At 34.9% G+C, this 18,463-nt stretch overlaps 1 protein-coding gene across 1 annotated transcript; it reads right to left on the bottom strand.

Annotated features, from left to right (window-relative positions):
* Nucleotides 1-3,852: 3,852 nt before the first annotated feature.
* Nucleotides 3,853-16,701, bottom strand: LOC124989237 (thymosin beta-4-like). Its single transcript, XM_047559179.1, has 2 exons — nt 16,688-16,701; nt 3,853-4,119 (listed from the first exon to the last, which is right to left on the bottom strand). Exons 1-2 carry the CDS (start codon nt 16,699-16,701, stop codon nt 3,945-3,947), a joined length of 189 nt encoding a protein of 62 aa, XP_047415135.1. The 3' UTR covers nt 3,853-3,944.
* Nucleotides 16,702-18,463: the final 1,762 nt, after the last annotated feature.

Here is an 18,463-nt window from a genome sequence, read left to right as displayed (position 1 = left end):
TTTGTGTGTTTTAAAGACTTCCTATTATAAGTTTCCAATGTTCCACTTTTACTATAACTGAGTGTCATGAGTCACTCTATTTGAGGAATGACTAGCACCACCTCTCCCTTGTTGCTGTCAGTCAGAGGCCTTCTACTTCTTGGTTCTGCAAAATTTATAAGGTTGGAGCCAAGTTCATAGCTGCTGGCAAGATGATTGATGAGAGACAGAAGCATATTTCTTCAGCTTAAAATTTATCTTCAATGAGAAATCTATACACATTACCACCTGGATATTTATTTTTAAAGGTCATCAAAGAAAATAGTTGATGAATATTTACATTCCAGGCCAAAAAGACCTTAAAATTATTGCAATATCAGTGTGATCTTTTGCAAATTCAGTTTTGATCGGCCGACAGAACTTTTCTCTTTAGATTCCTTATGTTAGGAATAAGAGACGATCTTTTCTAAAAATAATATTCTATAAAGATTCTATTACACTATGTAAAAGTAAAAGGAAAATACTCTGTTTCCTTTGTAACAGGAAAATTACATTTATTTAGAGCTGAATCTAAATAGCAAAGTGACATTCAGGCAAGAGAATAGCAGGTGCCTTGCCACTAGCATATTTTGCTTGTTTCTGAAATTAATTCTGGAACAATAGGGCAGCAGAGAAAATGTGTCTGTTACCAAAAGACCTTTGCAAAACATGTTTATCTAACCTGATTTCTGATGGACAACAACAAAACAATTACCTGTTTTTGCTATGCTTTCTAATTCTGACAAAATTTTACTCAATACATGTAATATCCTGATAGGAAAGGTGTCCTGAATAAAATAGGCATTATTGATGAATGCAGATATACTTTTCCTTCAATGGTCACTTTAAGTGTAATTTTTAATTAAAGTGTCAATGTCCTTCAACCAAAGACCACTAAAACGTATGTGTAATTGGAAAATTTATATTTATTGACTCATTGCAGAAAGAGAGAAAACACACCATAGTGTTTTAGTAAGAAGGTGTTAGGAAGAACTTACTGTATTTGCTGGCTCCAACTAACTTCACTTATGTTAGGCGATTTGGGGGAAGGTCTCGGATAAAAGGGTTTTGCTTTGGAATGGATGCTATCAAGGAATGGGAAAAAATCTTTGCTAGAAGTTAGGAATAATAGAGTGAGACAAACCATAAATAGGTCTCTTCTTGCAAGGTTTACTTTTTCTTTCTCAGAAAATAAAATTCTTCCTTAAGAACTTTACAAGTGATATTTTTAAACAATTAATGATGTCAAAATGATATCTTATTTTATCTTTCAATTATATATGTGCTTACAAACTTTTCTAACAACATTTTGTGATAATTTGTATAGTAAGATTTACACACAATTATAAAGTAAATTATACTAATTAAGAATTTCCATGCAATGAAAGGTTAACAGCTTAAAGTATGATTGACATTTAATAAACTATATATATTTAAGTATGTTATTATATAAGTTTTTACACACACACACACACACACACACACACACACACATACACATACATATATTAAGATTCTATCTCACTCCAGGAAGAGTAGCAATTATCAAAAATAAAATACAAATGCTGGAGAGGATATAGAGAAAAAGGAACACTTATGCACTGTTGGTGGGGATGTAATCTAGCACAGCCATTGTGAAAAACAGGACAGTGTTTCCTCAAAAAATTAAAAATAGAATTATGTTATATCTAGCTATATCACTCCTAGGTGTATGACTGAAAGAAATAAAGTCAGCATAGAAAAGAGATAGTTGCATATATACCTTTACTGGAATGCTGTTCACAATGGCCAAACCATGCCATCAGCCTAGATTCCCATCAATAGATGTATGAACAAAGAAAATATAGTACATGTACATAGTAGAGTATTGTTCAGACATAAAATACCTTACTTGCAGGAAATGGTTGGTACTAGAAATCATCATATTAAGCAAAATAGTTCAAACACAGAATGATAAATATTTTATATTTATCTCCTTTTTGGAAAATAAAAAATTAAAATAAAAAAGACCTGAAAGTAAAAAAGGGAGTATTGGGAAGTCTACTGGAAGGAAGGAGCAGAGGAGGGAAGGACACAAGGGGGATGTAGGGAGGGTATATGCATGTATGGAAATGCTGCAGTGAATCCCTTTAATTTGTACAATTAATAATTTAAAAAGACAAAAATCCATGAAGAAGAGAGATGAACAGTGCTGAAGCTCACTGAAAAAATATTTAAAACAAACAAACAAAAGTTCCTTTGAGAATATGATGCCACTGCTGCTGAGTACCTGTTTAATACTGATCCATGCTGGTTCCCTCTGTCATCACCTCTGGACACTTCAAATTTCCCTGGAAAAGTTGACACAGTTGCGCCTAAAATTCAGATGTTGCTATATCATTTTTACCCAGTGCTCACCACTACTTGCATCTTTCCATTACATTTCAGGTGGGCACATGAAGAGCCAAACCTAGATTGAGTGGTTGCTCCCAGATACCAAAAGGGCCTGGGGAAAAGTGAAAAATCACATATTTGTTCTTGAGAGTGTTTGGACAGTTCTGCTTTGAACTGGGTCATAAGTGATTTCCATCATATTATAAATGATGGGGTGCAACTTATGAATGGAAAGTGATAAATATCAATTTTGCACTCTGGAGCCTAAAATGAAGTGGTTTACAGATTAATGAGAACAAGCATTTTGAAAAGGAAAACAGATAGCTATTTGCCTCCAGCCTGTTTCTTGGCCAATTCTCACTACTTAGAGGTGGACTAACAAGAGTAAGGCAGGATTTCATTCCCTGTGAAAAGAAAAAGACAAAAACTCAATAATGTAAATTTTAAAACTTCATGGCAACATCCAAACGAGTTGCTGATTAGAATATTTCCCCCTAATGGTTAGGAATACACTCAGGCAAATAAAAATTAGACTAGCATCTATACCAGGTCTATATCTTTTCCTGTTTTCTGTGACAGTTCAGCAAGGATTCATTGTTTTTGAGCTTTACCACTCCTTTGGGCTCAATGCTGTGCTTCATTGCTACACACTGCTTACTACAAGCTCATAGAGACCCTTTGTAACCCAAGTGCCCAAGGGCAATGCCCAGGTGTCCAAGGGCAATGCATAGGTAACATCAACCTCAAAACAGAACTGTTTCAGAGCCCTGTTATCACAACCGTGAAAAGCCTGTACTTCATCAATAATGGCACATGAATCTATATAAAGATAACAGAAAAATACAGAGGAGAAATATTTTATTTTATTTTATTTTATTTTATTTTATTTTATTTTATTTTGAGCTCACAGGTTCAGAGTATCAGTCCTTTACTCTGGGTCTGAGGTGAGCTGGGAGCATAGTGGTAGAAGGACACGGCAAAGGAAATCTGCTCATCATATGCTAACTAGGAAGCAGAGAGAGAGAGAGCGTGGGAGGAACGGGAGACAAATTATATAACCCCCAAAGTATTCCTCCCATACTTCCTCCAATGATGACCCACCTGCCTACAGTTACCACCCAGTAATCCATTTGAATTATTTTTTTTTTCAGATTTTAAAACTTTTTATTTGCATATTAAAAAATTGTGCATTCCAGTAATTAAAATCATTTGAACCAAAAAAGGGCACTCTTATTAAATTGCATTTTACAGCCTGCAGAACAAGTTGGAACAGCTTGGATCTTACTTTAGATTTTGCCATCCTTCCACCCAACTTCTTCCATCAACAACATCCAAGTTCTTTTCTTTCTCTGCCAGTCAGACAGGCAGATGGGAGAGGCAGGTCTGGCCTTCATTGTCAGTAGTTCTCAATTCTTTGATGTGAAAAGGGGCAGCACAGTCATTTAAACTTGACCTAACCTCTTTGCTTCTTCCAAAGTTAAACAACTAAAAGAAGTAAAATAAGAAGGCAATGCTTGTGGAATGTACAGTGCATATTGACTGTGCACGCCTCATTACGATTCGCCTGCTTGCTTCTCCTGTTCAATCGTTTCTTTTGAAGGCAGAGAATATTTCTCTTGCATTTCCATCTTCTTCAGTTTCAGCTTATCAAATTTCACCATCTCAGTCATATAGAGTTTGTCAGACATGGTTCTGGAGGAAGCGGAGCAAGAATAAGAGAAGTCTGTTCTGCTCAGTGGTCACTGAGTGTCCTCAAGTTATTAATCCATCAAATGGACTAATCCACTGATTAGGTCACAGCTCTCATAATTGGATTATTTAATCTTCTCCATTAACGTAGAAGTTAAGGAGAAACACCTCATATTCAAAACTTAATTTTAAGACTTTATATCTACCTCAAAAGAGGGAGAGAAGTTTAGTTATTAATATGCCTGACTCTGTGTTGTTAAGTGTCTCATCTTTCTTTCTGGAGAAATGAATCTAAATAAACATAAAAATTTTAGTTAAGAAAAATAATGGACCCAGCTTTGAGCACCACTGTGTTTTAGACATGAGATTTCCCCCAAAGCTCATATGTGAAACAATGCAAGAATATTCAAAGGTACAATAATTAGATTTTGAGAGCTGTAATCTAATTAGTGTATTAATTTACCGATATGCATTAACTGGGTGGTAACAATAGGCAGGGATTGGCGGTAGAGAGTAGGCCATTGGAATGATGATTTGAGGGGTTATATTTTGTCCCTGGTAACTGGAGCTTTCTCTCTGTTTCCTGGCAGTCATGTCCTGAGCCGTTTTCTTCCACCATACCCTAAATCCCTGAAGTTCTGCCTCACCTCAGGCTCAGACCTGTGGAACTGGCTGACCATGGACTAAACCTCTGAAACCATGAGCTAAATAAACTTTTCCTTCTCTAAGTAGTTCTTCCAGTCTTTTGGTAACAGTGACACAAAGTTAGCTAAAACATAAATTGGTACTGGGGTGGGACCATTGTTATGATTTACTGACCATGTGGTTCAGAAGTCTTTGAAGCTGTTTTGGGATGAATTTTTAAAAGTTTAGAAATTAAAGATAAATATCTTTAGAATGTGGTAAGTGGAACTTAATGGGAAATTTTGGTGGGTTAGAATGCTGATAGGAAAATGGACAATAAAAACTGTGCTCATGAAGTTTCAGAGGGCAAGTAGGACTAATGGAAATTGGACAAGAAGTCATTCATGTTACATTCTGGAAAAGAACTTGTCTTCATTTTGCTCATGACCTGAAAGTTTCTGTGGGGCTAAATTTGAAAATGATCAACTAATTTATTTGGCAGGGAAAATTTCAAGGCAGTACAGCATTAAGGCAGTGGCATATTTCTGAATGCTTGTAACTGAATTTACTGTGGTAACCAGGAGCAGAAAGCAGAGCGGAAAGGTTTGAAAATTTGCAGTTTGTCAAGAAAAGTACAAGTAAAATTGGGACTAAGGAAGTTGTGGTTGTTAAAGAGATTGATGCTAGGCACTATACCCAGAGACAATAGGAAAGATGACTTGAGGGCATTGCAGAAATTGGCAAGACCCCACTCATCTCAGGCTTAAATGCAGGATGCTGGAGTTAGGGGATCATGGAGGCTTCTATTGAGATTTCAAAAGAAGAACTAAGAGACCAGCATACTTGGAAAACATGTAGGCAGTCCCTGAGAGGGTGATGCATGAAGGAAGATGAAGTTGCAGTGGAGACCCCCCAAGATTAAGAAATGCTAGTAACATTGAACATATGTAAGGATATGTGCAGGAATTTAGCAGAAACAACTAAATAGAGAGGCCATGTGGGCTATGATAATTAAAGCAATCGGAGAAGATCTACACAAGCCCTTTAGAGAGAATATCCAGATGCCATGTGCTCCAGATGCTGGCTGTGATGCTACAGAACTTGTTTGCCCAGCTGAATTTCAGTCCTACTTTGGTCCCATCCCTTCATTCTATGCCCATATTTCTCCCTTGTGGAATGAAAATATTTACCCTATGCCATTATATGTTGAATATACATATTTTTTTTTTCATTTTACAGGGGAAAGCACCCAAATGTTTGCCTAAAATCTCAGATGAGATTCTGGACTTGGACTTTTGGCAATGCTGGAACTTTTGAGACTGTGAGGGCTTTTGAGATGAACTAAATGTATTTTGCAATGTAAGATGGGCATGAACTTTGAGGGGCAAGAGGTAGAATGTTAGGGTTTAGATATGTGGTGTCCCCCAAAATACTCATTTGTGAGACAATGTAAGAAAGTTCAGAGGCAAATGATTAGATTATTATAGATGTAATCCCATTTTAAGGATTGCCTGACTGGTAATTGTAGGTTGATAGTATGTTACTGGAAGAAGTAGATCACTGGGGTTATGACTGTATTTATATTTTGTCCCTGGTAAAGTGAGTGATCTCTCTGCTTGGCCATCATATCCTGAGCTACTTTCTTCTACCATGTTCTTAAGACATAAAGTTTGGTCTCATCCCAGGCCCAGAGTTATGGGCTCAACTGACCATGGACTAAACATCAGAAACCATGAGTCAAAATAAACTTGTCCTCTTCTGAGTTGTTCATATCAGGTCTTTTCCTCACAGAAACACAAAAGGCCCCAACGGTAGAAATAATAAGGTAGATATAAGAGTACATTAAATATAGCAAATCATGCCATATTATAAAGCAATCCCCAGCAACTGAAACCAGCAACCTCCAGAGAACCTGTAAAGATAAGCCAAGAAATCACCATCTGATTATCTTAGGCACAAAAATAAATTACTTTCTTTATTTTGTGAGAACTGCACTGTGTGTGAATAAAGATTCTTTTCTTTCTTGTTCCCAGGAGTGATAAAGATAATATTTCACTTCTAAGTTGAGGGAAGTTTGGAAGGAGATTATAGAAAAATAATCATAGATATTTGGTTTTCTAATAAATGATGGGACAAAATCTTCATTCCTGGTTGATATGTTTGCTTAGGCATTAGAGTTGTTCATTGTCTTTATTAGAGCTAGCACAGGGGAAGAGAACTAGGTCAACTAGTATGTTGTAGAATTGCCAAATAGAAAAAGCATCGGGATTTCATGTTAAATTTCCAGGTTCCAGCTTTCAGAGACAATAGAATGAGGGTCCTATATGTCTAGAAGAGATGAAGTAACAAAACAAGGAGGCATATGTATCATAGGAGGTGTTGTGATTTCATTACTTGGAATTGAGGACAAAAGGTAGCCAATCTCCTAATCTGTATTGGAACCAACCTCTTATCAGTGGAGCGCATCTGTATATCTGTGCTATCTTCGTTTCATGCTCAAAGAAAAAGAATTATAGCAATAAAAGTCATCCAAGAAGAGATGTTCTTCACTTTCTGTATCTCTGAAAATTAAACACCAGAGAAACTAGTCCCAAGGAGATTATAAAATTGGGGGAAATGGGATGAGGGTTGTGGAAGCAATTTGAAGAAAGCTGTATGCTAAGAACAGAAATGAAGTTTTTAAAGGGTGTAAAGAAAAAGGTCACATGTAAGGTTGGAGTTGAGACCACTGGGCCGTAATACTAATTAAAACCAATAGAGATTTTAATGAGCCCAGAAAATTAATGTACACTCTTGACTCCCCAGAGGAGTATAATGTTGCTTGGAACTTGACAGTCTAGAAACCCTAACCATCCTTTCTTCTTTTCCTCTAGCAGACTTTTGGGTTAGAGATTCTCTGCTATTTTTTTAAGTTTTCTTTCTATCTTCAAAATCTGTTAAGATTTAAGTTTTTAAAGCAGTATTACATTCATAGTAAAATTTTTTTATAAAGTACAGAGATTTCCCATACAATCCCTTGCACTAACACATGAATAACCTCACCCATAATCAACATCCTACACCAGATATCACAATGAACCTGCATCGATACATTAATATTCAAAGTTCACAGGTTACCACAGGATTCCCTCATGGTGTTGAACATTCTATGAATTTAGACAAATATTTAATGACATGCATTCAGCATTTGTTTTAGTCATCTTTTTTGCTACTGTGACCAAAAGACCTGATAAAATCAATTTTAGGGAAGGAAAAGTTTATTTAGGAGCTCATGGTTTCAGAGCCATAAATGGCCAGTTCCATTCCTCATGGCCCTAGTCAAGACAGGACATCATGGCACATTAGTGTGGTGGAGGAAATCTACTGAGGACATTGCACCAGGAAGCACATAGAGAGAGCTCCTCTCAACAAGGAAAACATATATACTCCAAAGGCATGCCCTCAGGGACCCACCCACTCCAACCACACTCTATCTACATACAATTACCACCCACTTCATGCCTATCAGGGGATTAATGCACTGATTAGGTTAAGATTCTCATAACCCAATCATTTTTACCTCTAAACTTTTTGATACACTAACATGGCTAAAAGCAGAGAAAGGAATCAAGTTTGCAATGTCTCTCCTTATAAGGGCACTAATTCTGTCATGAGGACTATAGTCTCAAGATTTAATCACCTCTCAAAGGTCTCATCTCCTAATACCACTCTATTAGTGGTTGAGGTTTCAATATTTGAATTAAGGGTGTGATAAAAATATGCAGTCCACAATAAGGACCATTAAGGAATACTTAGAAATTCTCAGACCCCACATTCTGAAAATCAGACATATTTCTTTTCTTGGGTACTCTATATTCTCATTGTTTTTTGACACTGGAAGGGAAAAAAGTTGACTGACCTGTTTCTTTCATCAGGATATGTGTAATACAATTTCCTCTATTCAGAACCCTTTGCCTCTTTCTCCATAGCTTCATAGAGTCCACTATCCATTCAGGATTACACTCAGCCACCCTACTGTCAGAAGCCTTCTGAGACCTTTCCATCTCCAGAATGAATTGTGTGCCCTTCTTATTGCTTTTAAGAGCAACCTGTACAGATATTGATCAAGAAATACTTTATAATGTAAGTATACCTTTCCAAGACTATAAATATCATGTGATTGGGACCCCCACAGTTTTATATCTGTGTCTTCTGAAGTCAGCATGGGGCTTGTAACACAGTAAGCACACAATGAAAATTGGTGAAGTGGGTTACTGAAGGTGTAAGTAAAGATATTTGTCACTAGCTTTAATTTTACACACTAGCTTTGCACCTTCTGTCCATTAGCAAATTATAACATTCTGTTCATTAGTAAACGCTTCTCAGAGTCTCTCCTCCTATGTTGAGGTCAGGACAGCTCAGTTCTATATTTTGTATGCTCAAGTTCTCTGAGATTTATTGTCACTGTTGTTTTCTGGTTGGGCAGTTCTACATCCTCTATGCCTTGGTTCTAGTGACCTATACTCTCACTCTTCTCTGCCTCTTTAATTACTGGCTATGTTGTTACTGGATCCCCCACCTCATTCCTGTTTATCACTTTGGAGACTAAACATGCTTCTTTGTTTCACATAAATAGAGGAGATTTCACACCAACTGATGCAAGACCTCTAGAGGAACCTCTCTTCTGGAGAACGATGCAGACAATGGTGCTGTAGACAATTGCTGATTGCCTTCCACCATCATTTCCCTCCTTATATCACCAGGCACACAATGATTAATTGTTAAGAAAGTAACCATTTCTTGTTGTTAGAAATATATTTTGCGTGTGATTCTCCTTTCTTCTGCTTTCAAAAGTGGTTTCTTACTGGTTTAAACTAATTGTGTACATCTTATTTCTTTGGGCCCACATAATCACCAGGCCCAATATAGGAAAATGCATTAAAAAAGAACCCCATGTCACTTTTAGAAACCATTGGAAAATATTATTTATTTTCCTCTGGATAGCATCATGTGTACAGAAAAAAATGAAATTGCTATTGTCATTTCATGTCCTCATTTGAAGAAATTAGAACTTTTGAAAATCAGAAAAAGATGGAACCTCCAGATACAACTAGATCTGTTTTCCTCATAAATAAGACTTACTCTTCTTGCCCAGAAAAATGCCATTTAGTATTTAATTTCTTTTGTGGTTTATATTATTTCTATATTACTTTTGCTTTTTACAATCAAAAGAATACAAACACAAAGACTTGGATTTTATTTATATCTGAAAAAGATTTTATTTATATCTGAAATAAATAATAGGTATTTAGGTTTCTGATATCAGAGGAAATAATACTAAAGGCAAAAAATAAAGCAATAGACAATTAAATGAAAGAAATGAGAAAATGATGAAAAATTCGCTGTAATGAATCTGGACTATATTTGAATGAGATGCCAAGATCAAGGAAAATAAATTTGATTCCTCAGTGTGGAAAAGATAAGAGAAATCAGAGAAATGAAACGTCATAATTTTATGAAACTGAACAATTGCCACTGTAATGGCATTCCCCTGTTATTTTGTGTTTTCATTAGGATCTCTGTCTAAGTAATGGAAGCTCAGAAGTTTTAACACAGGTAGTATATTTATTTAGTGGACAGTGGAATTTAAGAAAATCCAACAGATATGCAACTTGGCCACAAGAACTTAATAAGATTCTTCTTTATTGTGTCTCTACATGTCTGTTCCCTTCTGTTTCTCAGCAGAATAGAATGTCCTCTGTCTCTCCTTTGCCCCTAATTAAGAATAATTGAGAAAGGATACTAATTGACACCACTAAGTTTGAAGCCCAATCTGAATCAACCAACTGATGTAGTGGAATGGAATCCATGGTTTATTAATATATATGGAAAATTTAAGAAGTTGATGTTATGTACCAGGGATAGTTAACTCAAACTGAGTGATGTCCATCATAATTGAGTAACATCCATAGGCTCCAGTACTACATTGTGAGACTTCTGTCTGTCTATGGTACAATATATGATAATCTACATCTAGTCTATTATGGTTTGGATGTGAGGTGTTCCCAAAAAGCTCATATGTGAGACTACACAAGAAGGTTCAGAGAAGAAATGATTGGGTTGTGACAGCCTTAACTCAATCAGTGAATTAATCAACTGATGGGATTAATTGGTAACTGAAGGCAGGCAGGGTATGCATGGAGGAGGTGGGGCATTGGGATGTGCTTTGATATATATATATTTGTATCTGGCAAGTAAAGACTTTTCACTCTCTGCTTCTTGATCATCATGTGAACCACTTTTGTCCACCACAATCTGCTACCGCGATTTTCAGCCTCAACTTAAGCCCCAAGGAATGGAGACCTCTGAAACCTTGAACTCTCAAATAAACTTTTCCTCTTCTACAATTGTGTTGGTCAGGTCTTTTAGTCACAGTGACGGAAAAGCTGACTAAAACACAATCTTGCTAGTTATCTTTCTAGACATGGTACTCTAGTCAGAGAAGACAAAAAGATTTCTATTTTGCCTGTGTATTTTTCTGTTTTAACAGTGCAAAGTGAACTCAGAGTCAGCACTCCCTGAGGTGCTATATAAGTCTTGCCATCAGAGAAACTGTTCATTGACCACAGTCACAGGGGGAGCAAAACTCCTTGCTTCTAGATGTCAGATATTAACATAATTCATTTTCATATAATTCATTTTTCAGAAGCTTAACATTGTATTTCACATTACAGCATTCTCTTATTAAATAAGGAATATGAACTGCATATAACCTCAAGGCTTAAAAGAAAAATATATTTTCTTAATTTTCAAAGTCTCTTCCTCTTAATCTCAAACTCAATCTGTTGTTATGTTCTCCAACTCATAATCATATACTCAGAATATCTTGAGCACAGACCACCTAAGAGCCTAACATAGCGGTTTCTCCCTTCCTTTCTTCCAAAAGGTGAAGCCCTAACTTAGTTAAGGCTTCTGATGGCATTCTTTCATACAACTTTGCTCTTCATTCTACTGCTCAAAAATGGAAATGTTACAATTTGCTACTGAACTAAATCTTCAGAAACTGTTTTTCCAAGCCCCAGCAATTCTTAATGGTCAAATCATAAACACCAGAAAAGAGGAGTTTAAAATAGAAGTGCTGACAAGCCCTTAACCACAGCACTTTGAATGATGCTGCCATAATGCACTATATTAGATGTACTCCTTAGAGCTTATTGCCAGTGGTGAGTCCATAAATTCCTGAATTAAACCTCAACTGCTCATAGCTTATACTTTTAAATTAGATTTCCTACTTCATGCTATCCTTAGAGAAATCTGAGCTGCAGCAGCTGGTATACATAGGCAAATAAACAGGGTAAACTAATCTACTTATATCAGTTCTGAAATGTATTTCTAGCATGTTGCAACTGCAGAAAAATGGTGTGTTCATCCTACCAAATGTGCCCGAGCATTTCATATTATTCAGCTGTGGCCATTTCTAATAAGTAGAAGAAGAGAGGGAGGATTGCTGAGCAGTATCCTCTGAAATTGGAACTAGAGGATTTAGAAATTTTGGAAAGGATACATTTGTTTTAAAATATTTTGTTCAATAGTTTTAAAAGAGTCTGACTGTCTCTCCTTTTGAAGATGTAAAATAAAGGACAATTTTTCTGATGTGCATTCATATTGGGTGGAGTTTTCTCCCATAAATGTTTCAGAATCAATTTGGTTTTAGAATCCAAATAACTTTTTTTTTCCTAAAACAGAATCATTTGGAGAATGTGATTTTCATTTAGTTGGTCCTGGCACATTTATAGGTAATCTTTGTTTAGTTAAATGAAGATGGTTGGTTCACATTATTGCTCAGGGATTCTGATTGTGATGATCAGAAAGCACGAAGAGCTTGATGAATGTTATTCCTAGACTCTAAGCGAGATTTATTGAGTTTTTTTATTTTCATGTTTTATAACTTCAGCTAGAATTTCATCCAAAACTTGTCTACTGTGGTCTGCAGAAAAATCAAGTATGAACCATGTAGAAAACTTCATTGAATAATTCCTATAAATGTATCAGAGACACATTTTTCTTTCCATTTTTATTTGTGATCTTAAACAAGTAATTGATAATTTAAAAATATTCATGTTGAATATTAAGATGTATAAAAAAGTATAATGCTTGAATATTTGGAGAAAAGGATTTAAATATTTTTTGTCTAAAGATTGTAGGAAAACAAAAACAAAAATCACTTGCTTAAGTCCTTCACTTTTTTCATATTCATAAAATGGATAAAAAATTTCTAACTCATTTCATTTTCTTTCAAGTAAAATGTTTTCAAATAAAAATCTTTCAAATGAAGGCTTTCAAGTTAAGATTCTACATGAAATGGGAATTTATCAAATTGAGTAAAATATCAGAAAATTAGATAATTTTGTTTCTGTACATTACTTTCTTCTCAGGAATGTAGACTATAAAATCATTTTCATTAAATTTTTTGATAACTGTTTAAAATAATAATAATATTTATGTAGGATCAGGTGTCCAAATAAATGCATGACTCACAGGCAACATTCTCAGGATATGCCAGTGAGATCTAACTTTGCACACGAACTTTAAATGTACTGAATTTTACAGTTGTGATGTTCCAAGTATTATCCCTAGAGAATAAACATATCACAGTGTTAGGGAATATGCCTCTCTCTTGAACAATTTGTTCATTGAATTTAATGGGAAAGTTTTAGAGACAATATTGGAGATAAAGTCATTGATCAGCTAGTTATGTGTGGAATATCTAGTTCAGCTGCTAAAAATCTTACCAAATTTCCTTTTACAATTTAAGAATTATTTTGCAGGTTGCAGATAATGTACTTTGACTGCATCTTTAAATAGAGAGGTAAATTGAAACACAACTACTTAAACTAATGTGTTCATCTTTTCAAGTTCTCATGTGAAGTTAAAACATACAGCATGGGGTCAAAAAATTATCAGCTATACATCTTTTCATATTTTTAATGTACTTTAACAGTTTGGTACTTTTGTTATGTATTGTAAAAGTTTTAGAATATATCCCTAGGTTTTTGACAGAGAGTCTCTTGGTTATTTAGTTTCAAGCCTCAATTGTGAGAATTCTCCAGGATGTTACCTTTGTGAATTTCCTCCCATGACTCAAAAATACTCAGGCTCCTTAGGAGGTTAAAATGGTGAAAATGAGTAAGGTACCCACTCCTTATTTATGTTTTCTCAATGCAAAGGGAATAGGCCTTGATGCAATGGAATATTTTCATCTCTAGTATCCTTTTGGAAGGCTACTTTAATGATCCTGTTATCATATCAATAAATGTTGAGATAATGGTAATATTCAAAAATTGAAAAGAATCTTCATATGTCAACACTTCTTATATGTACACTCAATTCTCTTTAGCTTTCTTTTTATATTTTCTTCAAAATTCAATGCTCATATTTGTATACCCCAGAGATCTAGAACTTTTTTCTGGAAAGGGCAAAATAATAAATAATATAGGTTTTCCAGGCCATATGGTTTCTATTGAAACTACTCCAGTCTGCCATCGTATCATGACGACAGTTCTTGACAACACTTAAAAAGGAATGAACATACCTGTTTTCCACTTAAAGTTTCTTTACAAAAACAGGATCAACTATTGCAGTTAGCTGATCCTGGTTGTAGTTCACAGATTTAACGATTACTTTTTCATATAAGTATGACTTCTCATTTCTTGCATCTAGGCCCACATTTCCACCTCAGTAAACGTTATACTTGCATATACCACATGCTACAATGTATTCTACATGTATTATCACATTGACTCCTAAACCCTAGTTAGTTATCATTATTATCTTATATGGATCTAAGCAACTTTCTCAAACCTGAAGCTAGAAAATGCAAAGATTTTTTGAATGCAGATTTATCTATATCCAAATCTCATTCTTTTTTCACCTTAGTAAACATTCTCATGCAGAAGGACCTGGGCCTCTTGAGTGAACTTCAAGTTCCTTAGCCTGGAACTCCCATCATTCTGCAGTCTTGTACAAGATTATATAAGACCTTTTGTTTAACCTGGAATGGGGTCTTGCTTGGATTACAGAAATAAGTTCATTCAAACAAATGTAATTTCAAAATAATTTGTGTCACAGGACAAAAACAAAACTCCAAAATCTCCACACGATATAGGTGACTTAATAGAAAAAGATATCATGGTGGTAAAAGAAGAAAGCCAGGAAAGGACAAGTCCAAGTTTTCCCATAGCAGCTTCTTCCATAGCCATGAAATAAGCTCCTATGAGTGGTTCACAGATGAGACACATTCCCAGGGTACACCCTCAAAAACCTTTGATGTTTACCATCTAAAAGAATATTAATGCAAATTACATCATTTGGTAAGGAAAATGTAGACTGCTTCACCTCTGAGCAGGCACCACAGATCTTTATTACATACAATTTTCTCTATTGCCCAGTCACACACCTCCACTGCTTCTTATCAACTTCTTCTAATTGGATAAAATCCATTCTCTGATAATATGATATATTTCTGTTCCCATTACTCTACTTGTTATTATAAAATCACTTTACTTTTATAAGTCTGAGGAGGACCTCATATGAGATTTCTGAAAGAGAGTCAAAACCTCTGTGATGCCAGAGGCCTCTCAGTGGTCAGTGGAAAGGGAAACTTATGAGCATCCTGTTATCACTGATATCCAGCTTGTTCCTCCTCTCAGCACACCTATCTTCTTCTCCTGTGCGTTTCTGTATGGAAGAAGCCTCACATGACTATTAAAATTCTCCAGATATGCAATGCCCTTGTGGCTTTCACGATTACTGTCTCATGCTAGAATAGATTGAAAATTCTGGACAGAAGTATCCAAAAGTTTCAGATACTGCCCACTGGCTCCCAGCATCTGGGATGGCAAATATTGGTTAGGGTTGTTATTTCTCATCTGTCCCAGGATTACCCTCAAATACACAAGCTATCTCAAGGTAAGGCAATAAACAACACAAAGGGTCATTGGGGAGGCATGTCCTTCACTAAATTACAGTCTCGCCAAGGGTAGGGATGAGTGATTTCCAAGCCAACATCCTATGGGACCCTCATTTTTATAGTACTTACTCAGAAGCATTCAGCCTAATTTCCTTTTCACGTTTGGTATTATTTTTCTTTCCCATCTTAACATATATTTTCCATATACCATCATCCCCAATTACTTTCTTAATTTGGTATTTTTAAGATCCTCAGTCTGACAAAACAAAGAACAATAAAAACAAAACAAGGAGTTTACAATAGAAAGAAGTCTTACAAAGTTCTTGATGTTAGAAGTCCCAATTTAAGTGCCTCCTTTCTTCCCCAGATCACATCCAGAAACTTTGTTACATGACACAGAGAAACAATTCAATAACTTGTTCTTCAGCACAGAATATATTTGTACTTTTAAATCCCTACGAATATCAACCCCTAGTGGAAGCAATAGACCAATTAGAGAACTTTCTACATGCTCTAGTGTTCAAAAAACATTGCCTATGTACACACTCCATATAGAAGAATATCCTATTATATGGAGTCTTTCTCTCTTAGTCCTTTGATCTGATAATACTTCCATCACAATGCCTAGAAAACCCTTGTCTTTAAACTCTGTAAATCATATTTTTATCTTTTTTACTCCTTCTTTCCCTTACATTCTTTACATTTTTAACTGTGACACACAGTTTTCAGCAAATATGGGCCTTTTTTGTCTTAAGGTTTCTAGTCTTGCCATACTACTCTCTATGTGGCCTATTAAAAGACTGTCTGATTTATATTTAACCCTTTTGGGCATTTCTAGATTTTTTTTAAATTTAGAGATATTTCTTATCCATCTATAACTCAATTTTCATTTCCTACTAAAATTATTTTGGTCCACAGTGTTTGCAAGGTGAAATAATTAGCATCCCTTAGAAAAAGCCCTCTCTTATTCAGTCACTAAGTTGATCTGTTTTCCTGGGTTGTCTGAAATGGCTTTCATTCAGATGTCTCACTTACCTACTGTACTCCATGCTTCATTTCTGTTTTCTTTTAGTTGCAATTTTAGATGATCAAAGTAAATTGGCATAAAGATCCATATAAATAATTTTCACCAATGGGAGAGAGAAGGTCTTGTTAGGACCACCCTCCATATTTTAGCAATTTGCTATCCCAAAGATAAGCACTCATAAATATTTAATTTAAATTGAAAAATATGATCATAGACTTTCCACACAATGGTGTTTCCAATTTATTTATATATGAGCCTTAGAAAATAGCTTTCATTTGGAATGGTTCTTGCCCAATCATAGGCCATCCTGGTCTTAAAAATCACAGGGAGTCATGACTAGTGTGGTGATTTAGAAAGACTTCACTATTTGCTAAGTTATAATAACACTGATGCATGGAAGTTACAGAAATGATTGCTCATGTCACCTCTTTTTAAGTCCAAAAATTTAATTATGTCAATATTACTGTCTTTAATTAGAAATTGCATTCCTATTTTACAGTCAAATGCATATCTTAAAAAATCTTTCTTCACAGTTTAGCTTACAAATACTTGATAGGAATATCCCATCTCCCCTTCAATACATTTGGAGGTGATTTTTTTCTCACCATTTTTATGGTAGTAATTTCTTATTATAATTTCAGCTAAAGCAGATGAAGAGACATCTTGAAATTTAACCAACAAGAAAGGATAATGTGTAACTATAGTCAATGGAGAAAAATTTAAAGTGAGAAAAATAGGTCACCCATGTTGTTTCATAATTATACTATGGATTTTCCTTTCAATATATTAATCTATGAATATATCTAGCAAAAATATAAATTTTCCGTAAAGGATTTTACAGATGATCAGTGATGACATTAATATATAGCTTGACTGAAATGCATTATGCTGAAACAGGAACTCAGTTCCCAAAGGTTAAAAATCTAATCAATAACTTGCTGAAGTAAAATTTATTATAGAGGATCTGCAGTAATTTTATGGAGAAATAAAGAAGGCAAATATTAAACAAGGCAGCTAAAATTAATGGGTGATTTTTGCTCTGTGAAAGCATTAAACTAGTACTACTGAAACTCTACACCATTTTCTAAATGTTTGTTTTTGTTTTCCAAACTAGATCAAGCCAGCACAATGGCATAGTGGTTAAGTAGTAATCTGGTATATAAAAATTACATATACAATAATCAGAAAAATTCAATCCACCAAAAGAGAATTAAACTGTTTCTTTTTTCTCTCCACAAAGCACTCTATGGTGACTCCTTCAAGAAGAACATTTTAGGATTTAATATAATAGAATTTTCAGGCTCATTATGCCTTATTCTCTGATTCTTAGGGCACAGTTCTCATCTGAGTTCACATACCTAAATTTTAGAATGTCAGCCTTTGATAGAGAATTAGGCATAAATTCAGCACAGAAATCCAAGCAAATAGGATTGCAATCTATCTTTTCTTCATTTATTAACCAACTAAAGGAAGGGTACAGGATTTGGGAACATTCATATGTTTTTGTCTCAGCCAGAATCATACATTCTGAGCAACATAATTGTTTTTCAGAGCACATTTTATTGAAACATGAATAAAATACACTGCATCAAACCTTACTTTTCTAGTAGTACATTAATTTGTAATGTTAAAATGTCTATTTCACATTTATTCCTATAACTGTGGTTATTAATATTGACTCCAAGACCCAGACAATTCCATTTATCAAAGAAATGTCAAATTATTGTTATAATCCACTTAGTATGTTTTATTGCATTCTAATTCTTCAGAAATTTACAACTTTT

The sequence above is a fragment of the Sciurus carolinensis genome, chromosome 7 (genome assembly GCF_902686445.1).
Source record: "Sciurus carolinensis chromosome 7, mSciCar1.2, whole genome shotgun sequence".
NCBI lineage: Eukaryota > Metazoa > Chordata > Mammalia > Rodentia > Sciuridae > Sciurus > Sciurus carolinensis.
This window is presented reverse-complemented; position numbering and strand designations above follow the sequence as displayed.